The 26,142-nt window shown below is 40.2% G+C and overlaps 1 protein-coding gene across 1 annotated transcript in view; it reads right to left on the bottom strand.

The window, feature by feature from the left end:
- The window catches only part of LOC124621804 (regulator of nonsense transcripts 1), a 112,987-nt gene extending 87,311 nt beyond the window's left edge, over window positions 1-25,676 (bottom strand). The window contains exons 1-4 of the mRNA XM_047147240.1: window positions 25,368-25,676; window positions 21,832-21,942; window positions 12,322-12,471; window positions 11,874-12,046 (exon numbers count right to left, since the gene is read on the bottom strand). Coding sequence (XP_047003196.1) covers window positions 11,874-12,046; window positions 12,322-12,471; window positions 21,832-21,942; window positions 25,368-25,553 — 620 coding nt within the window. The 5' untranslated portion in view covers window positions 25,554-25,676. The remainder of the gene's footprint in view (window positions 1-11,873; window positions 12,047-12,321; window positions 12,472-21,831; window positions 21,943-25,367) is intronic.
- Window positions 25,677-26,142: the final 466 nt, after the last annotated feature.

Here is a 26,142-nt window from a genome sequence, read left to right as displayed (position 1 = left end):
CTCAAGTTTGAGTCTTTGTCTGGCACATTGCTTTATCTTGTCAGGATGCTGATACTATCCATACAATGTTGAGCAATTCTTTCATAGGCACAAATTAAATCTGGATAATAATCCAGCTAACAATGACCTTGTTAAAATAAAGTAGTGGTAGTTTATGCTCATGAATTAGTAGCGTATCAATAGTCTCTGCAAATTCCACAACCATATGTCCATCTCTGCAATTGCATTACATCTTGATAATTCTCATACGAATACATGACAGACTAGAGGTGTCGTTCATATGACATGATCAGGGGCTAAATTAGCAACAGCTCTGACGAATGAGAGGCACTGAACGAGAAAGGAGCACCACATTCAGCTGCTGGATTGTTTCTGTCTTAAGCATACTTCCAAGCTGAAACATTCTTCAACATAGGCACATTTTTGCCTTTATTTACAAATTGTCAGCAGCTGCTGCATTGTAAACATTGGGAGTAGATGATACTTTTATTTCTTTCAGTATTTATAGACTGTATGACACTTTTACTTCATTTTCTTTGCCGTTCTGAGCCAACTTTTTCGGCCGCTGTGAATAGTTTTCTTGCACAGTAGACTTCTTGATTTGAAATTATATCATGCAGTCTCTCTGTGGATGATCATTTCTGCAATTAATGCTATATTGCTTTTTCCATTTGTGTTTCTATGTTCTGGGGTAGTTCTAATGGTGGTGGTATTTAAAAAAAAGTCTTTCTTATAATTATATTTGTAGGATGTGTCGTTGACTAGTAAGGTTTACAATATAACCACTTGCTATGATTCAAAAATGTGAATCATCTATGAATGGGCTTTCAGTCTTCAGTACCGTTACACAGAAAAACAAAAACAATTGTGACAGTTATTGACTTATGATGTTTAGTTTGCTTGTCACTGCATGTATTATTAGTAACTACATTCTTGTCCTTAACCGGAAGTACAGAAATGGGAATAAAACTCATTGGCTTATACTTTGGTATTCTGGCTTTATCCGAGCCTGTTCAAGAAACACATTAACTGTGGAAATAGGTGTTTCCTGTTGGTAGGATAACAAAGATGGCAACAACACAGAATATGTTTGGCAACTCTGTCACCATTGATTCACTTCCTGGGCAACATGGAATTATACTGCTAAATTCACTTGACATTTTCATGTCATTTTGACTGAATACTCTCAGCAATTTTCACTTAAAAGTGTGACATCCAAATGGTTTGTAGTTCATGTGAGTCATTCTACTCAGAAACTGTGACTCATATTTTATGTTGCAATTTATCTGTCCTAAGTACCAATGGGGTCATAAGGGAGAGATTAATGCCACAATTGTTCACTCGCTCTAAGGTAATGGAGCCGAACTGTAATATGAAGGATTCATTGGCTCTTAGTTGGAAGGCCAACTTCCTACTTATTATGTAACAGACCTACAAACAGCCAGACCAAAACTCTGCAAGGAAATCTTAAGTAAACTTCACCACAATAAGCCTTCTTTCTACTTTCAGTACCTCTTAGTATAAGAACAAAAAAACTGTATGATACTGCATACTTGATAATGCTTTTTTCTGCTTCTGCCATCATAACTTTTGGTTTATGTGCAAAAACAATTTTATTTGTTTATTGCTGGAACTGAATATTTTATTAACAGGTTTTCTTTATGCATCTACAACAACTGCCACAGTTCCATTATACTTAAGTATGACACAGGGCAGAACACAGAGAGCATTTTGGAGTCCACAGTGCTTAATTTGTGTTTATTTAGGCGCACTTGTGTTACAGATGAATGAATGAATGAATGAATGAATGAATGAATGGTTGGTTGGTTGGTTGGTTGGTTTGGAGAGAAAAAGACTAAACTACAGGGTCAAAAAGTCCCTTTTTCCACATTCAAATGGGTCACAAAGTAAAACCACTCCCCAAATGACTCCGGGAAGGTAAGAAAGGCGGAAAACTGGGAACCACACAGAGAGAAAACGAAAGAAGCAAGACAAAAGAAGAAAACACGCACTAAAAGGGAAAAAGCAGCAGAAGGTATTAAAACAATATAGCAGATGGATTATGATGGCTGACCACACGAAAAGATGAGCCAGCCACTCTGCAATACACTAAAATCTCCAGCATAAAAGGCAAGATCAGAGAAACATAGATAGAGAAAAGACGAACACCAATCAAACTAACAGCTAAGAAAGAGTGAGAAAGAGTTAAAAGGGAGTGAGGGTGAAGGCCTAGGAGAGAACGCCAGATGCTCACCCATAGTTTGTGTGATAAAAACCCCCCCTCACAAATAAAACTGGATCAGCCATTGAGGCACTGTCTCCTAATACAGTAGGCAGTGTGGTGGAAAGGTTAAACGTCCGCCTAAGGGTGGCTAAAATTGGGCAATCCAACAAGATTTGGACAACAGTCAAGTGGGAACCACAGCGTTACTCACAACAGAGGAGGCGACCATGAGTCAGCCAAGTGTGGCTGATGTGGAGCCGGCACAAGGCAACAGAAGCCATGCAAGTGGCTCACATGGAGGACCTCCACACATACGCTGTCTCCTTGCTAACATGTACTTTATTTAGTGTCCTTAGGATGCACCATTCAGTACTCCAGATTCCAAAAACTTTAAGACTGATTGGAGATCAGTCTCGGGTGTGCCGATCCCCAGAGTTGGTTTACCGGTAGCCTGTTTGGCCAGCCTGTCAGCAAGTTTATTTACCGGGATTCCGATATGTCCTGGGGTCCAAGTGAAGGCCACTCAATGTCACGGTTTTTTAGTGCAGAAACAGACTCCTGGATAGTCTGTTCTTGAAGGATGGTGAGGAAAGCACTGGTCAAGAGCGTTAAGGTTGCTTAAGGAGTCACTACAGAAGAGGAATGCTCACCTGTGCTCAAGAGCACGACAGATGGCTGCCAACTCTGCAGTGAAAACACTGCAGCCATCCAGTAAGGAGGGCTGTTCAGTATCTCCAGCATGAGCATAAGTGAAGCCAACTAGACCATCGATCATCAAGCCATCACGTTACAGATACTTCATATTTTATTAAAATATTAGTTTTGACATAAGGTTTTCATGGTAAAATGTAATTCATTTCTGTTATTTCAAAAGCGTTTTTCATTGGTTTACTGAACACTTACATTATACATAATGGAAATTGATATAAATTTTCTCACATTAAAAACAGTCTAGCAATGCGCAGATAGTTTACTGGTTCCATGCTGGTAGAAACCTACTTGTTCATCAAAGTTGAGAGTGTTGTCAAGCCAAATTTGAAAATCAAATTTAACTGAAACGGAATTTTCTTGATGGTTGTTCCATAAGAAGTGGGGAATGGAAAATGTTTGAGGGAAAAATATCTGAATAGTAAATGTGTGGCAGGTGACTTCCTGAACATTCTCCTGGATTGCTTTTTCCTGAAATCAGCAGTGTGCAGGCAGGTGTTATCACGAGGTGGTGACACTTGTTGTGCTCACACCGTGACTGAAAGGCATCTCAGTCATTGTCAGCCAATTCCAGGTAATGGAGGAGGAGGAGGAGGAGGAGATTAGTATTTGACGTACCGTCGCCAATGAGGTCATGAGGGACGGAGCACAAGCTCGGATTAGGGAAGGAAGGGGAAGGAAATCGGCCATGCCCATCAAAGGAACCATCTCAACATTTGCCTGAAGCCATTTTGGGAAACCACAGAACACCTAAGCCACGATGGCTTGATGTGGGTTTGAACTGTCATCCTCCTGAATGAGAGTCCAGTGGGCCAACTAATGGACGCATCACTTGGAAGCAGTTCCTAGTGCACAACACACTTTTTATGCTATCAGATGCAAAACACTTGTCCACAATGTCCAAGGGCTCAACCACTGATTTCTTATTAAAAAAGTTATTACAAAGTCATTGGAAATCATCACCAGTAATACTACTGAACAGGAATGCTAAATGAGCAAGTACATGACATTCAACAATTAAATACAGTAATAGTCACCCCATTAATTTTTGTTGCTTACAGTACTTTATGGTCGACTTATGAACCTTGCCTACTGAATTTAAATGCTACACAAAGATTACATGGTCACAGTTCCTCACATGTCAATTACTAAGACTTCTTAAATATGGAAAATCATTCATGCTAGAAGATCTTTATTGAAACAAGAAAATCTTTTTCCAACCTAATTTGTTCTATTGCACTTGTCTCACACCTCATGATGAAAAATTTGTAAGCTGCCTCCATTTCCTTCACCACCCTCCTCTCCATTAAATCCAAAGCGAACAATTACGTCCCAAATGTTAAAACCCATTTCCTCTTGTGCCTTATTATAATGTTTAAACAACATTCGTATGATTCAAGCATGCAAAATCCGGTACATAAATGATAGATGAGTACTGCAACTTCAAATAAAAAAGAGAGAATTTATAAATACATGTGACGTCACTGCACATTGTTCACTCCATTTACAGAAGTTATTTTGCGTAGAACTAAAAACATTTTTATGCTTGCCATTTAGAAGGCATTAACATGCCCAAAGGCATTGGACTGATATCTGACTGGGAAGTAGGAACGTTTGACTCAATTTCATACGTCAATTTTTGACAGCCTGCAGCTGTCATTCATTATTTAAGTACTGAAATACTGCACTAGTCACGTATTTTTTCATACTTAGCATGATGCATTTCAAGAATTTTTTCTCATTTTCAAGCACAAATATGTATGCAAGTATTTTGTGTGGTGTTTCAATATGTGTTATTCTGCCTCTCTTGCACTGTCTTAGCGTTTTTCAGGTATCAGGTACATGGAAAACCATGCACACGCAAACTATCATTCACATTGTTTGTTTATGTAAAATCACAAAAAATACATACATAAATGCTTCACTTGACAACGAGAATAATTTCTCGAAACACATTTCGCTCAACATTAAACAAAAAGAACATGTAACCGGCGCCGAGTTTGAACTTAACAGTAAAAACATTTGAGCAACGTAAAGTGCGCTGCAAGTCGCCAAACACCAAAACACACTAAATATAATTCGGCAAAGGTGTCACAATGATCACTACAATCACGAAATTGCGTTTTTGCAGTAGTATCAACTGCAAAATGTTTACCGGTTAAAATCCGCCAAGTTGAGTGCCCCAATATCAAGAAATTTAACCACATAACATTTGTTAACACTACCGGACGGCCAACATACCAGTGTCATTTTTTCTCCACAAACATTTTTTTGTAATGCATAAATTACTGGAAAATTATGAATAAGCTGATGCAAAATGGGTGCAAATTAACACTGTGGACATAGGAAATTTCACGGTAAATATAAAAAAGTAAAACAGCAGGAAAATGTTAATTCCGGGAACGTAAATAATGACTTTTCTTTCCTCTCAGCTGTGCAATATACCAGCCTTAATTAGTAACGTAACCACAGTTCTTAAACACTGAATTTTTACGGGTGTAATTTTCAAATAATGATCACACTTTGAGATATTAAGTATTTTAAAATTTGTGATTTATAAAACTTAGTAAAAGCAGTTTCAATGTGGAATTCCCTTACATTTTATGAAACTCCAGAGATTTCCAATTTTTCTAGGTAAAATATAATTCCCTGAGAATTACATATTTTCCATAAGAATGACTGCCATGTATCTGTTCTATATTGTTACCGCATCCTGGAATTTCCTTTGTTTAATTCAAATATTGGGAACGAACTGGTGTTTAATTGGTAGGGAAATATTTTTCAATTTCTGGTTGAAGAAATGAATGAGGGTGGTGGAAGTCAACTGCCACAAATACCATGTAACATTTTGTACTTTTCCCACGAAGTGGCAGAAACGTGCCACAAGGTGGATACACTTCCAACTACTACTGCTCCTACTTACCAATCTAAATTGTTAAGTGCCAAATTAAGACAATGGTCACATTCAAAGATTGCTCACTCAGAATTAAATATAATTTTTTGTTTTGTTTTAGGCTGCAAAAGCAACAAGGGTCACAAGCGCCCCTGTCAGAACTGTAGAAAACCAAAACAAAAGAAAAAAAGAAGGAAATTAAAAGTGACTACATGTTAAACACAAACGATGTAAGGAAAGACAGCTAAAAACTGGTACTTGGAGGATTAAAGATGTGCAGAATTTGCTTTAAGAAGCCATTAATGTTCTATTTTACATGTGTGAAGAGTATAAACTATGTCAAAAATTTACTACAAGATTACTTTGAAAGGAAGGGGTTACATGGAAAGAGCTACAATTGCTGCATATGACTTCTCTGATATGAAATTTTCAGATAAATTCAGTACTTCAGAATGACACAACCAAAAAATAATAAATTTGCTTCATTTTATTTCATGAAATCGTGGGACAGGATTGCTGTTCAGTAATTACTTCGAGGAGGAGAAATTATTAATACTCCTGAAAGAAACATATTTAAGTAAATAAAACTATACTAGCTTAAGGAACAATTAGTTTCTTCCTTGCGAGTGGAGCATGCGGGACCATGTTGGGGAAAGGTAAAAAGGAGCAGTAGGTCACTCACACTCCCAGGAAGAAAACGACCCATGTAATTTTAAGAGGACAATGAGTAACATAATGCAAGCAGCTCTCCATACTAATCTATATCGCACAAGTCTCAACATCTTTGAATAAAGAATACATTAACTTTAGTCGTAACAACTGTAGTCAACCTTTGTTTCCCTCTGCAATTATTAGCCCCCCCCCCTCCATTTCCCTCAATTACCAAATTAACTATTCCTTCATGTCTCTGGATGTGCCCTGTCAATCAAACCCTTCTTTTCATCATGTTGGATTTGCTACCTCTTCATTAGTTACTTGATGTACTTATCTAGCCTTCTGCACTACTCTGTAAAATGACATTCAAAAACCTTTTAATTACTGTTTTGGAATTACTTTCATCACAACTACTTTATGTAAAATGACTGCAAACAAAAACATGTCTCAAACTAAGTACCTCCACTGATACTACTCCAAGGGAAACTCAAAGTACTGTTGAAGATGAATGACTAGTTAACACCATTTAACTGAAATCTCAATGAAAATGCACTTCATAGCAGATTCAGTACATAACGGAAACAATGAAACAGTAACCACATATTTTATTCATGGTGATTTGAAAACACTAGAACTGTCTTTGGAAGTATCATTGAGGTAAGAAACTGCAACCAGCCAAACCATTTTTGAAGTAATAATTTATTTTTACTGTAAGCAGTTTTGGAGCTGTGTCCATTACTAGACGACAGTGATAATTTCCTTGCGCCCACTTCTATGTGGTCCAGAAAGGTAGCAAGCAAGAAAACTGGTCTGTATAACATAATCTACAAAATCATCATCTCCTCGGGATAAAAATGTAGAAATTTGTACAGGGAATCCTCTTTCATTTGATGATGGACTTAAATTTGACACTAGTTATAGAAAAGTAAATGATTATTTCGAACAGTGTGACTCACTGAGTATTTCTACATCTACATACATACTCTGCAATCCACCATACGGCACGTGGCGGAGGGTACCTCGTACCACAACTAGCATCTTCTCTCCCTGTTCCACTCCGAAACAGAACAAGGGAAAAATGACTGTCTATATGCCTCTGTATGAGCCCAAATCTCTCTCATCTTACTTTTGTGGTCTTCCCGCGAAATGTAAGTTGACGGCAGTAAAATTGTACTGCAGTCAGCCTCAAATGCTGGTTCTCTAAATTTCCTCTGTAGCGATTCACGAAAAGAACGCCTCCGTTCCTCCAGAGATTCTCATCCAAGTTCCTGGAGCATTTCCATAACACTCGCGTGATAATCAAACCTACCACTAACAAATCTAGCAGTCCGCCTCTGAATCGCTTCATGATCAAACCTACCAGCAACAAATATAGCAGTCCGCCTCTGAATCGCTTCTACGTCCTCCCTCAATCCAACCTGATAGGGATCCCAAACACTCGAGCAGTACTCAAGAATAGGTCGTATTAGTGTTTTATAAGCGGTCTCCTTTACAGATGAACCACATCTTTCAAAATTCTACCAATGAACCAAAGACTACTATCCGCCTTCCCCACAACTGCCATTACAGGCTAGTCCCACTTCATATCGCATATTTAATCGACGTGACTGTGTCAAGCGCTACACTACTAATGGAGTATTCAAACATTACAGGATTCTTTTTCATATTCATCTGCATTAATTTACATTTATCTATATTTAGAGTTAGCTGCCATTCTTTACACAAATCACAAATCCTGTCCAAGTCATCTTGTATGCTCCTACAGTCACTCAATGACGACACCTTCCCATACACCACAGCATCATCAGCAAACTGCTGCACATTGCTATCCAACCTATCCAAAAGATAGTTTATGTAGATAGAAAACAACAGCGGACCTACCACACTTCCCTGGGGCACTCCAGATGATACCCTCACCTCCGATGAACACTCACCATTGAGGACAACATACTGGGTTCTATTACTTAAGAAATCTTCGAGCCACTCATATACTTGGGAACCAATCCCATATACTTGTACCTTAGTTAGGAGTCTGCAGTGCGGCACCGAGTCAAACGCTTTTCGGAAGTCAAGGAATATGGCATCCGACTGATACCCTTCATCCATGGTTTGCAAGATATCATGTGAAAAAAGGGCGAGTTGCGTTTCACAGGAGCAATGCTTTCTAAAGCCGTGCTGATGCATGGACAACAACTTCTCTGTCTCAAGGAAATTCATTATATTCAAACTGAGAATATGTTCGAGAATCCTGCAACAAACCAATGTTAAGGATATTGGTCTGTAATTTTGAGGATCCGTCCTTCTACCCTTCTTATATACAGGCGTCACCTGCGCTTTTTTCCAGTCGCTCGGGACTTTACATTGGGAAAGAGATTCACGATAAATGCAAGCCAAGTAAGGAGCCAATGCAGTAGAGTACTCTCTGTAAAACCGAATTGGAATCCCATCAGGACCTGGTGATTTATTTATTTTCAACCCATTCAGCTGCTTCACAACCCCAGGGATGTCTATCACTACGTCCTCCATCCGGGAATCTGTACGAGACTCAAACAGCGGTATGTTCGTACGATCCTCCTGCGTGAAAGATTTCTCAAATGCTAAATTTAAAAATTTCAGCTTTCGTTTTGCTGTCTTACATTGCCAGGCCAGACTGATCAGTGAGTGACTGGATGGAAGCTTTGGACCCACTTCCCGATTTTACGTAAGACCAGAATTTCCTTGGGTTTTCAGCAAGATCTTTTGCTAAGGTATGACGGTGGTAGTAGTTGAATGCTTCGCGCATTGCTCTTTTTACAGCAGCACGCATCTCTACTAACTTTTGCCTGTCCTCATTCTCCCGATCTTTCTTGTACCACGAGTGCAACTGCCTTTGCTTCCTGAGCATTCTCTGAATTGCGCTTTTCCGTCCTTAACCCACTTTTTTGGCACATACTTGTCCAATGTGTGATTTACAATGTGTTTAAAATTTGCCCATAATTCTTCCACGTCCATTGTACCGGAAGTAAATGAAGTCTATTCATTTACTAAGTGGGATGTTAACAACTGCATATCTGCTCTTTCTAGTAAGAATACTCTCCTAGCCTTCTTGACCGACTTTTTAACTTTTCGTAACCATAGTCATAATGACAGCATCATGATCACTAATCCCTGTCTCAACACTGACACCGTCGATGAGGTCTAGTCTGTTCGTGGCTACCAGATCTAAAATATTTCCATTACGCGTTGGCTGTCGATTTAGCTGCTCAAGACAGTTTTCGGATAATGTGTTCAAAAGTAATTCACACGACGTCTTGTCTGTACCACCTGTAATGAATCCATAGACATCCCAGTCTATACTAGGTAGGCTGAAGTCGCCTCCGACTAATACAGCATGATCCAGGTACTTCTGCGATACAGAATGTAGACTCCCTTTGGAACCTGGTGGCCAGTAATAGCACCCCACAATTAACTTTATTTCCCCTAGCCCTGTTAAACGTACCCAGATAACTTCACTATCACAATCTACTTCGACCTCAGTAGACACAATATTTTTGTCAACTGCAATGAAGACACCCCCTCCTACAGTGTCGAATCTGTCTTTCCGATACACATTCCAACCCTCACTAAATATTTCAGAACTTCCTATCTCAGGGTTCAGCCAGGTCTCAGTCCCGAGAATAAATTGTGCGCCACACGCTTCCTGGAGGGCAGTAAATTCAGGAATTTTATTTCGAACACTATGAAAATTTACTGCTAATATCTTGATAGCTGAAGTGTCTTTACACTGAGCGCGTCCTGATTTCCCTGCCTGCTCGTCGACTGGTGAGTGTTCATCAGGACACCTCGCACTACTGCCTAGCCTAAAAAACCCCAATGTGCATGCCACAAGTACTCTGCTACCCGAGTAGCCGCTTCCTTTGTGTAGTGCACCCCTGACCTATCTAGGGGCGTCCTACAATTCCTCACACAATAGCGGAAGTCTAGAAATCTGCAGCCAAGACCATCACAGAGTTGATGCAGCCTCTGGTTGAGACTCTCCACTCGGCTCCAAACCAAAGGACCCCGATCCACTCTTGGAATGATGCTGTGAATAGAGAGCTCTGCTTGCACCCCGCATGCGAGGCCAGCGGTCTTCGCCAAATCCGCCAGCCGCCCGTATGAATTGAGGATCGCCTTAGAACCCAAGCGCCAGGCATCATTGGTGCCGACGTGAGCAACTACTTGCTGACGACTGCACCCCATACCCCCGATAGCCGCAGGCAAGACCACCTCCACATCTTTGAGGAGGCGCCCCCCCCCCCCCCCCCCCCAGCAGACAGACTGAGCGCACGTTGGATTTCTTTCCAGCCCTGTACGCTATCTCCCTAAGGGGCTCCATCAGCTGCCTAACGTTGGAGCTCCCAATAACCAGCAAGCCTTTCCCCCCCCCCCCCCCCCCCTTCCGTGTGCCTGCTCGGGCCTTGCTGAAGGAGCGGCCACCTGCCCACTGACAGGACGAACAGGCGAGGCCAGCTGGACAGCCTCCACATTGACCCTCCGCCTCGAGTGATGCGAACGCGTTGCAGTCCGCCACTCACCCTGAGGTGAGGGCAGCCTCAACACACCGGGTACACTAGAAGGTGCCTTGGCGGCACTCAGCGGACACATCAAGCGACACCTGGGGTGTCCAAGCAACGCGGCAGACCCTCCGCCGTCGCTGCACCTCGAGGCCGCAGCCTGAAGGCTGCTGGCCGTGGCCAATAGCACGCTCAGCTGCTCGTGAACCGTGGCCAGTTCCTCCTGCGCCCGCACACTCCCCTGTCCATCCTACTGCTAATATCTAACGACTCCGCAAATTTATACTCTACAGCTATCAATAAGCAATATTCCTCCTCTCAAATACGAGAATATGCAAGGATTTTATGTAATTAAATATGCAAGCGCACAAACACTCAGAAAGAAATTACGAAACAAACTACAAAATAAATATGAAAGCTAAATATGCGAGTCACTACTGCACTGCTAGTTCACCACACATTAACTGTGAGTGCGAAATTATTGATTCAATTATAAACTAGTCTCAAACTCTCCAAGAACCCTACATGAATAGCATTCCAACAAGCATTCTTCAAGAACTTCAACAAATTTTATACCAAACTTTACACTTATTCTGAGAGCAAACTTTCTATTAATTACACAAAAAGAAAAAAAGAGAGATGATTCTTTTCCATTAAACTACATTTAAAACAGCATTGCAAATTACAATAGCTTATTTGTCACGAACTTTATAGGCTGGACTACACAACTTTTCAACAGGTCAGCACACAATTCAACAGAGAATTAGACACATTCCAATTCTATGCGAAAGAAAGAAGTGGAAAGCAGCTATAATTACATTAGTATTCCAAAATCACAAAAACCATATAATATTCTCACCAATTCATGTCTTTGAGAGAATTCTGGGCAGCACACGGTTGTCGACAGAGCAAAACGACTACAGAATCAGCTTTAGCAGGTATGAAACCCAGTACAAACACATTTCTTACACCACATGAGTAGCATTCGAGAATCGTCTCTCCTAATGGTCCATCCTTATGTAGAGTCACTTCCTAAAACAAAACAAAAATATTCAGTTACATATAATTATGGTACTTACAGTAACCACGGAATACATGTCTCACAGAATTCTTTAACAAAAAAAATGCATTTAAGAGAATTTCCTCATCTATTATCAGTTGTCACTGTACGTTTACCGCTACTCCGCTTATCAGAAATTTACTCCCACTCTGAGTGTTTTCGAAAGTACATACATCAGAAATGTTGTGCATTTGTCAATGAATGATGATATTGCTTAGTTATATATAACTGAAATACTTCTGCTTACCTTATGCTTTGCACGCACAAGATGATTTATTATATGAGAACCAGATGTGTTTCCTCGTCCATTGCAAAACCATTTTTTGCATATGTTGCACATGACTACACAACTAGGGTCATGGATACCACAATATTTGCATGCGAATTCTGGAAGGTCCTAAAATGGAAATGCATATAAGCATCATACAGAAATTTGTGACAAATGTGCACCAATTGCATGATAGTAACGATACAATACTAAGCATTAAAGTAACATCTTGAATGTTAAGATACATACTTCACCACGGATCATCTCAAAAAACAGACACAAGAAGCAAACATCACTCAAATTTGACAAGAACAATATAATTTAAACTATGACATGTAGGTGTAAAAATACTGTTAAAATGCGGTGCTTATTCTGTAAGGGGCGTTCAAAAAGAAACGAGCCGGAGGCATAATTACAGAAACCAGTACCTGTATGTGAGAAGTACTGATCCTGGTTGTTGAGACAATTGTCTCACTGTGACACAAGGTGGTGAATGGCTGTCTCTTAAAATTCCCGGGGTTACGATGTTAACCGGTTTCGCATGTACAGCTGGACGTCATCGTCCACATGAGTGCAAGAAAGGTTATGCTGACGTTCTTCTCTGAACGAGATGACCCCCTTCTAATTCACTTCCTGCCGCATGGAGCAGTGAATGCCCAGTGTTACTCGCAAACCTTGACCACCCTTCCCCAAGCGATCAAATCAAAATGACCAGGCAATCTCACCCATGGAGTCATTCTGCTCCATGACAAAGCAAAGCCTCATATGGCCAACATAGTCACGGCACTCCTGCAGAAATTCAAATGGGAGGTTCTCGGCCACCCTCCATACAGTCCGAACCTCTCTCCCTGTGATTATGTCATTTTTGGTTCCCTTAAAAAGGTTCTGAGGGGCAAACGATTCACCTCTGACGACGATGTCCAACTGTATGTGCAGAACTGATTAACATCGCAGCCCCAGGAATTTTATGAGGCAGCTATTCACGGCCTTGTGTCGTAATGGGACAAGTGTCTCAACAGCCAGGGTCAATACTTCTAACATATAGGTATTGGTTTCTGCACTTACACCTCTGGCATGTTTCTTTTTGAACACCCCTTCTACATACGGATGTGAAATGAACTTCAGTCATCAGCTTCTCAGCAAAATGTAAGATCTTCATTTCTCGTGTTCTACAACACACACACACACACACACACACACACAATCTCCAACCAATGGGATGTGTCTGGGCACTGCGACTGCATTTGACGTTAGCAACAATTTGGGGTAGTTGGTGGGGATAAAGACGAGGCATGGAGTGGGGAGTGGGATGGATAGCAGTGTTGGGGTGGGGGGAAGGTGGTGTGCTCCCAGTGAAAGGGTGTAGGGACATGGTGGGAACAGGGCAGAGCTGCTGGGTGCTGTGTCAGGACCTAAGGTATTCCTACCCACTGTCCTCCCAGCCTCCCACAATAGCATTCCACTGTCCTCCCCAGCCCCTACCATAGAGGCATTATGCTGCACATAGAACCTACACAATATCACTGTCCATCCCTATTCCCAACCACCTGCCAGATGACACATACCCTGCAATAGACCTCAATGGAAGACCTGTCCCAAACATCGTCCCACCACCACCACCACCACCACCACCACCACCCGCTGCCAAACCTGTCACAGGCATTTCCCATGATCTACAAGCTAAGCCATCACTACAGTTCTGCTTTCTGTGTGGCCATCACAACTAACAAGCTGTCTGTCTGCATGATTGGCCACCGTCAAATTGTGCCCAAGAGACAGCTGATATACCCAGTTGCTGAACATGCTGCCCAATACATTGTGCTTCAATTCAATGTCTGCTTCACAGTCTATGCCAACACCAGCTTTTCCAAATTAAGCAGGTACAAACTCTCCCTACAACATGTTTTTCATTCCCATAAACTCCCCCTCCCCAGCCTAAACACCTGCTAGTTCCTGTACTCCACCAACCTATCCTCTTCACTGCTCCCGCTCTGGCACTACAATTTTCTGCCAATACACGCACTAGTCTATCTTGCCCTCTCTACTTTTCTGCTCTCCCTCTTCCACCCCCCCCCCCCCCCTCCTCCCAGGACAGCCTCGCGACTCTGCATATAGCAGCAATATCACGTCCCCACCAAGTCTCTGCATGCCCTTTGCCTCACCCCTACGCTGCTCACCCTCCCCTCCCAAACTCATGCCCCTTGCTTTCCCCCCACCAGCCATCCCAGATTGTTGCTCACATCACACTAAGATGCAGACCACAGTTGGGCCACAATGCCGGAGACATGCTACCAGTGTACGTGTACGTGTGTGTGCGTGTGTGTGTGTGTCCCACATAGGCCTTTTGGATGAAAGCTTAAATGTTTAGCAGGTTTTCAAGAGAACATCACATTTAAGGATATTCCTACATCCATCTAAAGGTCACAAGGACAATGTCTAGCATTACCAAGACAAGGACAGTGCAAAAATGAAAGATCCTCAAGTCATATCAACATCTTTTGCATGGAACTACTCTTATGTCCTGTCTGTAACATAGTAATGTTCAGTTTTCCTGTGGAAGTGGACTAAGGAAATGGCTCACATTATAGTGGGGTTGTGTTGAACCATCACATTGACCAACTTGGTACATCCACAGAAGGTCATCACTAGGTCTCGTGTCATGACGACTTGTAGAGTTCATAAAAAATTTCTCTTAAACACTGTTGTTGTTGTTGTTGTCTTCAGTCCTGAGACTGGTATGATGCAGCTCTCCATGCTACTCTATCCTGCGCAAGCTTCTTCATCTCCCAGTACCTACTGCAGCCTACATCCTGCCGAATCTGCTTAGTGTATTTATCTCTTGGTCTCCCTCTACGATTTTCACCCTCCACGCTGCCCTCCAATACTAAATTGGTGATCCCTATATGTCTCAGAACATGTCCTACCAACCGATCCCTTCTTCTAGTCAAGTTGTGCCACAAGCACCTCTTCTCCCCAATTCTATTCAACACCACCTCATTAGTTATGTGATCTACCCATTTAATCTTCAGCATTCTTCTGTAGCACCACACCTCGAAAGCTTCTTTTCTCCTCTCGTCTAAACTATTTATCGTCCAAGTTTCACTTCCATACATGGCCACACTCCATACAAATACTTTCAGAAACGACTTCCTGACATTTAAATCTATACTCAATGTTAACAAATTTTTCTTCTTCAGAAATACTTTCCTTGCCGTTGCCAGTCTATATTTTATATTCTCTCTACTTCGACCATCATCAGTTATTTTGCTCCCCAAATAGCAAAACTCTTTTACTACTTTAAGTGTCTCATTTCCTAATCTAATTCCCTCAGCATCACCCGACTTAATACGACTACATTCCATTATCCTTGTTTTGCTTTTGTTGATGTTCATCTTATATCCTCCTTTCAAGACACTACCCATTCCGTTCAACTGCTCTTCCAAGTCTTTTGCTGTGTCTGACAGAATTACAATGTCATCGGCGAACCTCAAAGTTTTTATTTCTTCTCCATGGATTTTAATACCTACTACGAACTTTTCTTTTGTTTCCTTTATTGGTTGCTCAATATACAGATTGAATAACATCGGGGATAGGCTGCAACCCTGTCTCACTCCCTTCCCAACCACTGCTTCCCTTTCATGTCCCTAGACTCAAACTGCCATCTGGTTTCTGTACAAATTGTAAATAACCTTTCACTCCCTGTATTTTACCCCTGCCACCTTCAGAATTTGAAAGAGAGTATTCCAATCAACATTGTCAAAAGCTTTCTCTAAGTCTACAAATGCTAGAAATGTAGGTTTGCCTTTCATTAATCTATTTTCTAAGATAAGTCGTAGGGTCAGTATTGCCTCACGTGTTCCAACATTTCTGCGGAATCCAAACTGATCTTCGCTGAGGTCGGCTTCTACCAGTTTTTCCATTGGTCTGTAAAGAATTCGCGTAAGTATTTTGCAGCTGTGACTTATTAAACTGATAGTTCGGTAATTTTCACATCTGTCAACACCTGTTTTCCTTGGGATTGGAATTATTATATTCTTCTTGAAGTCTGAGGGTATTTCGCCTGTCTCATACATCTTGCTCACCAGATGGTAGAGTTTTGTCAGGACTGGCTCTCCCAAAGCTGTCAGTAGCTCTAATGGAATGTTGTCTACTCCCGGGGCCTTGTTTCGATTCAGGTCTTTCAGTGCTCTGTCAAATTCTTCACGCAGTATCATATCTCCCATTTCATCTTTATCTTCATCCTCTTCCAATTCCATAATATTGTCCTCAAGTACATCGCCCTTGTATAGTCCCTCTATATACTCCTTCCACCATTCTGCTTTACCTTCTTTGCTTAGAACTGTGTTTCCATCAAAGCTCTTGATACTCAATGGAAAACTTACTGTCAGACACCAGGTGAGCATCAAAGGAACTGTTTCACCAAATAGTTTTACCACTGTCAATGAAAAAACAGCTGAGCCTAAAATTTATGAAAAGGATCCAATGTGAACATAACAAATGCAATATTAGCAGTATAAACGAAGAATTCATGGTAGAAATGCTACTGTCAAACCTGTTATAAATCTTATACACAAACAACAGGCTTCACTGGTGCAAGGAACACAGCCTACACTACAGAGAAATGGAAAAGTATTACTGTAACACTAGTCTCAACCCCACGTTATCTTGCGACCACGGTATGACACATCATCATCATCATCATCATCATCATCATCATCATCATCATCATCATCATCATCATCATCGCCAGCCTCATTTCGTTTTCTGTTTGTCTTAAAGACACAAAAAGGAAACATAACTGGTAATGCCTAGGAGATTGTTTTAGATAACCATATTCATTCAATTCACTAGAGGAGCATTATTTTGAAATAACATGCCTTTGTTTGTCAGCCTCTATAAACATAAGATATTAATATAATTAATCTATTGTAATCTCTGTTGGAAACAGACGACAGTTCTTTACCTGCCTCCAGGAATTTGATCAGTTTATTTGTGAAAGACAGTATGAATTCCTAATAATCATGATACACAAAGTGCAGACATTTCATTGTAGATGACAAATGATTTTGCATGTCAAAGCAAAGGTGCCCCTAGAAGTAGTACACATGCTTTCATTTTATTTGCCAAATTCGTCTACTTCAGCATGTGTCGAATTACCAACAAACAAACATTTTTACTTTTCCATAATTATTAATTTGTCCTTTATTGTACATAGCTTTGAAGCTAGAAAACTGTTGTTCTGACTACCTCATATTCAAGCCAAGAATCTTGGGACAAGACCTATGTAGCGATGACCAAAGTTTCAAAACTCTAACATATTATTGTGAAAGTACAACAATAATGTAAGGACCTGAATGGAACAATATGTACAGTGAGGAAAAGGCAACCACTCACCTGTAGCAAATTGATGAGTGGAGCATAGACGCACAATGGAAAACCGCATTCACAACCTTACAAGCTGCTCTTCTAGTAGTAGCACGTGTGCCAAACACAAGCGTGCACAAACACACACGCGCACACACGCAAATGAGTGCAGCCACACTATAGTCTATTCAAAATAACTTTAGTATTGACAGCTGTGCCAAAAGCGGTAGGGAGAAGGCCGTGCCAGAGGCATGGCTTGGATTCAGCCAATCCCGTGATGGCTGTAGCCGCAGCCCAGTGGACACGAGCACCCTGAGTTGCCAAATCTCAGTCCACAACACTGTTGCTTGTGCCGCGATTTAGTTGCAGTGAGTGAGTCTGTGCGATCACTCCGCGTTGTCTTTTTTTTTTTTTTTTTTTTTTTTGTTGCAGTTTAGGAATTACCGTATTGTTTCTGTGACAGTTATTTGTTGTGTCTTATTTAACATGTCAGAAGAAAGTACATCGAAAGTTAGAAGTGGATAAGTTCAATGCCCTTCTCGTGAACAGGGAATTGCTTTACGAGGACAGTGTAGAGAAATGGTTTGTTCCTTAAGAGCTTACTTTGAGAGTGAAAAACTTAATGGTGGCCCACTACTCTACGTTAGCAAGGTAGTAGATAAAATGGCAGCAGCTCTAAATATCAACAAAAACTCTGTCGTAAAAATTGGGAAGGGGGGGCGGGGGAACACGTTCTATGGATAAGCGTGTTACGAATTTAGATTCATTTGCAGAGGATGCAATTCGTTGCCATGTTTACATTTATTATTGCAGAAAGGAACATCCGACACTCTCAAAGTAATTGGTGACACTTAAAGAATCAGGACTTTTTCAGGGCAGTACACATTGTTATTCAGTTTTGTACAATGTAGGATTTCACTACAGACAATTTTGCGGCTGTAAGCTACTGATGGAAAGGGAGGATATTGCTGCATGGCGATGCCGATTTTTAAGACAAATATGTAGCATAAATGTTAATGAAGTGGTTTGGCTCGATGAAATGTGGGTTAATTCTGGTCACGTAGTTAAGCAGGGGCGGACAGACAACATGATTAAAGGAACAATGCAGATGCCGTCTGGCAAGGGGGCAGATTGACTCTACTGCACGCAGGCACCTCAGAAGGTTTCATACCAAACTGTCTCCTTCTCTTTCAATCTAAGAAGACAGGAGATTATCATGAAGATATGAACCACATTACATTCACAAAAGTGGTTTGTAGAAGCTCTAATACCCAATCTAGATAAACCGTCAAGAACTGTTTTAGACAATGCTCCGTATCATTCGGTTGTTGTTGACAAAGCACCTACCATCGGAAAGCGAAAGGAGGAAATGACTCATTGGCTTGAGCATCATAACGTAAATGCGTCTGACGACTTTAAGAAGGTCGAGCTTATGTAAAAAATGAATTTCCATAAACCGCAATTTCCAAAATATGAAATCAACGAACTGGGAAAAAAATATGGGCATACTATCGTCAGGCTGCCACAGTACCACTGCCACTTCAACCCTATAGAGTTGATATGGGCCCAAATTAAAGGTTACCAAAAATTTACGCTCTCCACAGTAGAACCACACACTAAAGAAGCTATTACTCACGTTACCTCTGAAGACTGGAAGAAAGCTGTCAAACAAACACACAACATTATGGAAAGAGCATGGCAGGATGAAGGTGCTTTGGAGACTTCAGTGGAAGAGATGATTATCTCTTTAAATGACAATAGTGACAGCAAAACTTCGTGTCTGTAATAGCGACAAGAGTGATGTCAGTGGAGTTTTACCATTATCCACACAGAGATGCAGCACAAACGGATTCAGCTACACGTTTGAAGTGCGCAGTTTGCACTTTTAAGTACTGGCATATCAAAATTAAGTCACACTAAATTTTGAAATTTTAATATGGCGGCATTATCAAATATTAATTCCAAAGAAAGTACATTTCTATAATTCAGTCTGTGCATACATATTACAGTATACGAAATGATGTCTGCAATACACTGGCCGTTTTTGTATTGCTTTTGATTCTCAGAATAGATGTTGCCCAATTTAAGATACCAAACAAGCATTATTTTATTTTTTGTTGTGTTGGAAATAAGGGCGCATATCAGAAATATATCAGGTCTTTACAAATATACAGGTCTGTTGCCTATCGCTACTGTACGCGAGCAGACGATTGCGCCTCATTATTTACAGTCCTGCACCTCGCGTTAGAGATCTTCGACACAGCTAAGGTTTGAAACAGATGAAAATTTGATGTTTTCTTCACATTTCATTCGCATAAATTGTACATCAAACTTCAATAGCAAAAAACTTTCTCTCATGTCGAAAATTTGAAAATGTCGTTGGAAAGTTGTTTCTTAAAAACTGTCGTTTTATAGTCTACACTAAAAAAAAAAAACCTATTTCATAACAAATTACAGTCGGCTCCACATTTAAAGATGTAATAGTTACCGTGTGTGAGCAAGTTGAATGAAACATGAGATTATGCGCGAGTTCCGTGCGGGACTTGGAAACTCTGTTCCACACTGTCAATCCTAAAGTAATTCTGAATGCACTATAGCTTACATTTAGGTATCTGTGTAGTCGTGTGTGCGAAAATGTGGATTTCCTATCACAAGAGGAGCCGGAGAGCTTGAAAGTTAGTGAGTACTGTTTGATTCCTGAAATTTTACCGGTGTAAAGAGTAGTCCACAAAGTTTCAGTGCAGCTGGATAATGTCGACTTCTCTACACAATGTGTCGGATGACAACCATCCAGGCATTTTCATGTGAGTGTTTTCCACAGGAGAGTGCTAGTCCACATTGCTACCTTTATTCTAATAATTAGCGTGAAGACACACATGCAAAGACAGCGACAACATGAGTGGAAATGTGACCACCCACAAGGTCAAGACTAGGAGTGGTTTAAGTCCAAAGCATTCCTCCCATACGTTGGCAACATTTCGTTGAAATTGAGCAGAATGTTAAGAAAACATAATGTCGAAGTAATCTTCTGCCCGCCTACAAAGACATACTTCTCAGTTCAGCAATGGATGATCTTTGATTGCTGAAGACTGGAATCTACCAAATACCTTGCTTGTGTGGTGAAGTCTAAATTTTGTCAGATAACTGTATCAGCCCACGAATGATGTGTTGAACATAATCTCCACACTTGCATTTCACAGTATCTCCACAACAAGCCATTCCATCAATCACTCCGCCACGGAAAACTTGGCATCACCGAGATCCTTCTGGGATTCAGTTATTAAGGAATTTGTGGAAATACGTCTGGCATAGTGGCTTTCAACTGGATAAGGCATGGGACCAGGTGATTTCTTTAATTTACTGAGAAAGAAGACGTGACACATATAGTGAACTATAATTTTATTAATTTTGACATCTGAATTTTAACTCTGACAGTGCATTTTCCGACAGAGATTGCACATCTAGTATCACATTATGAATGCGCCTGCACGTCCTAGATAGAGCAATATTCGAAGAGGGCATGTATCTATACAGATATCTCCCATGTGGCGGCTACCTTTGGTGCAGGCATCTTCATGCCAATTACTCATATAAAGGTAGTGATGCGTTTGTCAGCCGATATATCAGGGCAAGAAGTCAACATTATCTGCCTGGAATGCCGAAACTTTACGGAATTAGTGAATGCGGTTTTTTATTACACGGTTCTGCACGTCACCTAATAGCGCACTACAGATGAGCAGTTGCCATTCCATTATTTTATGCAAGATATAATAGTAGTTTCACTATCTTAAAAACTTAATTTCTCTCAATGGCGAAAAGTTTCTGAAAGCAGTTAATCAATGTAAGACATAGGTTAAGACAAAAGCAGTTTTCCAAAGGAGATAACCATCATATGATGCCAACATGTCAACCTGTATTATTCCATTACATGACACATGTAAGGCCCAATATGACAAAGTGAGACATTTAAAATGTCAACCAAGGGGTATTCATTATTTTCTTATTACTGTCAACATAAGAATAGAAATACATCCCCATTCCCAATCTACAACAAATCAAGGTTCAATTTAAGAATTAGATTCTTTAAGCTGGTTAAGTTAAACAAAACGTAGACTATAAGTGTACCTTATTGTAATATGCTTCATCTTCCTCTTCCTCAAACTGAAGTTCTCCCAGTGCTTTTGCTGTTGCTGTGATATCTGCGTCCAAACCATTTTCCCCAATGTCACCATTCAGCTACAAAGTAAACCATTTATGAGGACATTACAAACATTTTTATTCATGTACAAATATTGGTGATTCACAAATTAGTATGGAATTGGATTAAATATTGAAATGTTAATAGCACAACTGTTTCAGACTAAAAGACAGTGTCAGCCACATTTAAAAAAACGAAACTGAACACCTTAGGTAAAAAAGGCCAACAAAAGAAATAATCTTACATTTCTAGTGACCTCTGAGACAGTCAACAATACCTACTTCATCTTACATTTGTTGTATGATAATCTTATCACTGCAAATCATACTCCTTCCTTGCACTTTCAGCAAAAGCACATTCTTGTGGAACCACTTTCAGCCATGAAGCCGTTGAAACCAATAACAGAAGGATTGCAACAGGAAACACACACACACACACACACACACACACACACACACACACACACACAAAAGAGTAACTCAAAAGATTCAAATAGCTATCGGTTTACTAATCTAAATCACTATTTAACAGCACAAAATGCATTTCATATAAAATTACATGAACATACTGTAAAGACAAGATTTTTCTCTATCAGGCAGGGCCCTTTATCACTGTTTTGTTTTGTCTACAGTGTGACACTGTTCCAAAGTGTAACACCAATAGGCCTACCGTAATTTACGTTCCATCCTCCCAAACTATTTAGTCATTTTTAATCTTTGATCATGTAACCTACAATTACTTCAAGAAATAATCAGACAGTCTTCTGCAGCATGTAGTATTCTTTTACAGAGAGAAATATGTACTATCTGTGGATCTTTCTTGTAAATTTTACGAACTGCTAGAGAAGGTAGGCTTTCCTTGCTGGTTACACAAATAAAATCTCAGATAATTTATTGTCTTGAAGAAAACAGTTGAAAAACTTGGTTGCAATCTTCAGACAGATCAGAAATTTGTCAGAATGTTTCACTGAGGTAACACTTTTGCTTGGTAGGCGAACTGGTAAAATTAGATACTACATTAATTATGAAAATTCTACAGATTTCTATAACAAATGAAAACAAAGACACTGTGACAGAAAACTGTGTCCACCGTAGTGGAGTGGGTGAAAGGAGATCCCAACAGATGCAGTGGCCTTGGCACGACTGCTTTGTGTGTCTACATGAATTAATACCAGACGTGGTACTCCGCTGCCCACCTACGTAACATCCTGCTCCATACCTACTTAACTCCCAATCCCTTGCCACAGGTCGTATCTAACTGTGAAAGACCCAGGATCACTACATGGCCCATTCAGCCACCCAGCACATCTTAAGTCCACCCCTGTCACAGGCTTATCCCATAACATCAGAGGCAGGGCCACTGTGAAAGAAGCCGTGTCATATACCACCTCTGCTGCAATTATTACAGAGTATTTCATGTGGGTATCACCACCAACCAGAAGTCCATCAGAATGCATGGCCACCACCGAAATGTGGCCAAAAACAGCTGACCACCAATTAGCGAAACATTTTAATGGCAAGCACCAGCTTCTCTGAACTATGTAGATTAAAGACAGCCATGCAACACATTCTTCATTCCCACTAATTCATCTTCATTGTGTGCTGCACCTCATCATCTCTTCCAGTACCCTTGTGCCACATGCCTAGCCCATGCACCTACTACCCCTTCCCCATTTCCCTCTAAGCCACTAACTGCCCATTCCTCATCCCTCCTGTTTTCTTCCTCTTGTTCTCTCAATCAACCCCACCAGACACAACCCCTATCCAAACCCATCTGCTGAACTGCAACCCCAGAATGAAACAGAGTAACACAGTGACATCATATACCACAATTATGTCATTTGGAGTGTTTTTCCTCTAATAGTTAACACCACAGTTAAACCAAAGTCATTGTCAACAAACCCTCTCCGAGATAAATTGTGAAATACAATGGACATCTTGAGAGAGATTGTGCAAATGTAGGTTATTGTGGGCTTCAGTAAAATGTTTGCACTGGGAACTGCAGGAGGAAAACACGATGTCAATGTACTGACTCATTCTGAAACCAGCCTACAGGAATTAAAATATAGACTACTATCAATAAAGATGGTATTACATTAAGGCTGATAACACTGGTCAAGTAGTCAATGCATCACCCTGATGATGACAACTTTCAACAGTGGCCAGAACTTAGGTTTAATAAAAAGACACTGTCACAAACACAGAAATGCTTTATTGAAGTTATTTGCTACCAATTTAAGTACCGTACATTGTGGTTATGCAAATAATGTTTGGCTTGAGACGTTTCAATTAGTAAATAAATTTAGGAACAGGGAATTGAAAAGTCATTATGGTGCTTCACAGTGTAACGAATAACTAGCCCCCCCTCCCAAAAATCATCTAATGTTCCAACAATAAAGTCAATTTTATAGTGGCTAATCGATTTAAGTTACTTTGTTTGAAAGGTAAACCTAAATTTTAACAATTCCTCTCACACTTTGAAATCAAATGTTTTTCCTAAGCGTGCAACAAATTTTCAAAATTATAAGTATTACATTCAATATGACACAATTATTCCTGACCTATTCTAGCAGCTGTAGTGCTTAATGCACACCAAGGTCAACTGATACCGTACATATAATGTATGCAATTTCCAGAACTGTGTTTCAGTTTGTTTTACCAAACTGAGTAAATGTCATCAAACTCCTTTTTTATGAACATCTGCTGTTTCACATCGAGTAGACCATACCTACAATCATGAACATATTTACAGATAGACCAGTCACATGTAATCTAGTTACTGAGATTCTCAAGTCTTGCAATCAACACATTTGCATTCATATGATATATAACCTCAGAACACGAGCTTCACCGCAATGTCTGCCACATACTCCAATATCATTTCATATTAAATAAATTTGTTATTATAGGCCAGTGTACTAACCCAGAACTTACAGAAATCGTAGAAAACTCAAATATTGGAAGAAATATAGACACCTCCGCAAAATAAAATCTCCCATAATATTATACGACCTAGCGCAATTAAGACCAAGAAATTACCAGGTATATATTTAATATTCTCTCGTGATAACAGTTGCTTTTACACAGAAACAACACAGATCCAACCAACTAACGTCTTTCAGATATTTCAAAATCTACCAGGGACGGAACTGATACGTAATAAACAACATACAATTTCAGAGAATCGTACGCTTTCCACTGAAATTTATAATACAAGCAGCTGCACGGAAAATTAATAACGCCATGTGCTGGTCATAAACAACCAATTGTCAACAAAAAATGTTTATGTAAATACAAAGAGATATAAAAACAAAATTAGACCTACTCCTCGACCTACATGTGCGTAAACATATAACAACAAAGATGTTAAGAAAAAAAGATAAGGAAAACGCAATCCACCAAAAAGAGGTTATGTTACATAGGCGGGAAAGTTGGACATACGTAAAACATAAAAATCATCTTACTTGATTTTGTGTTGACTGGCTGTGTCCAACGTCCAGCTGGGATGCTTGTGTTTGACTTTGTGAAGGCAACGTAAAATCTGTAAAATCGAATTCAGAACCTTGGGTATCAGCACCGATAAGGTCAGCATCTTCCGTGTCCAAAAATGTTAGCGTTTGCGAACTTGGTCCATACGCGTCAACGCTCATTATGAAAGTATTCTTTTCAAACGTGTATTACACAAACTAAAATACAAAAATCGCCAAATACACTGGGTACAAGAGCAGCAAACGCAACTGAACTACCACTAAACACGACGCACTGACGCCATGTTCTCGACTTCTCGATACTTTTGTTACGTCAGCACTTAGTCATGAGGATAGCCGTAGTAGTCAGAGTAGCCAACAAAAACGTAAAAGCTTGACAACACGGACGATAATTTTAACTGCAAATGAGACTAAAAATTATTTTTAAGCCTAGTCTTCTTTTACGACGACATTTTATTGCACCAGGGGCAGATTACCGTGGACGATTTCAAATGATAAGATAAGAGATAGTACGCTGATGTTGGTGTTGCGTGGTGTCCTTGCTGGAAGCAGTACTCTGATAAATGCACACAGTTCAGTGGTACTGTGGCTTGTGCTCTCACAGAATGGTCAAAATAAATAACCAGCAGACGTTTATTACCATAGTTAATACATAGTCTGCACCAGCAAAAGAAACAAAACCGAGAAGACTAGACCAAGTTTAATACATAATATTCTAAGTGTTCTGGAGTGTTTCGTTTCTTATCTGTAT

The sequence above is a fragment of the Schistocerca americana genome, chromosome 7 (genome assembly GCF_021461395.2).
Source record: "Schistocerca americana isolate TAMUIC-IGC-003095 chromosome 7, iqSchAmer2.1, whole genome shotgun sequence".
Taxonomy (NCBI): domain Eukaryota; kingdom Metazoa; phylum Arthropoda; class Insecta; order Orthoptera; family Acrididae; genus Schistocerca; species Schistocerca americana.
The sequence above is the reverse complement of the archived record's forward strand: the minus strand, read 5'-3'. Positions and strand labels throughout refer to the sequence as shown.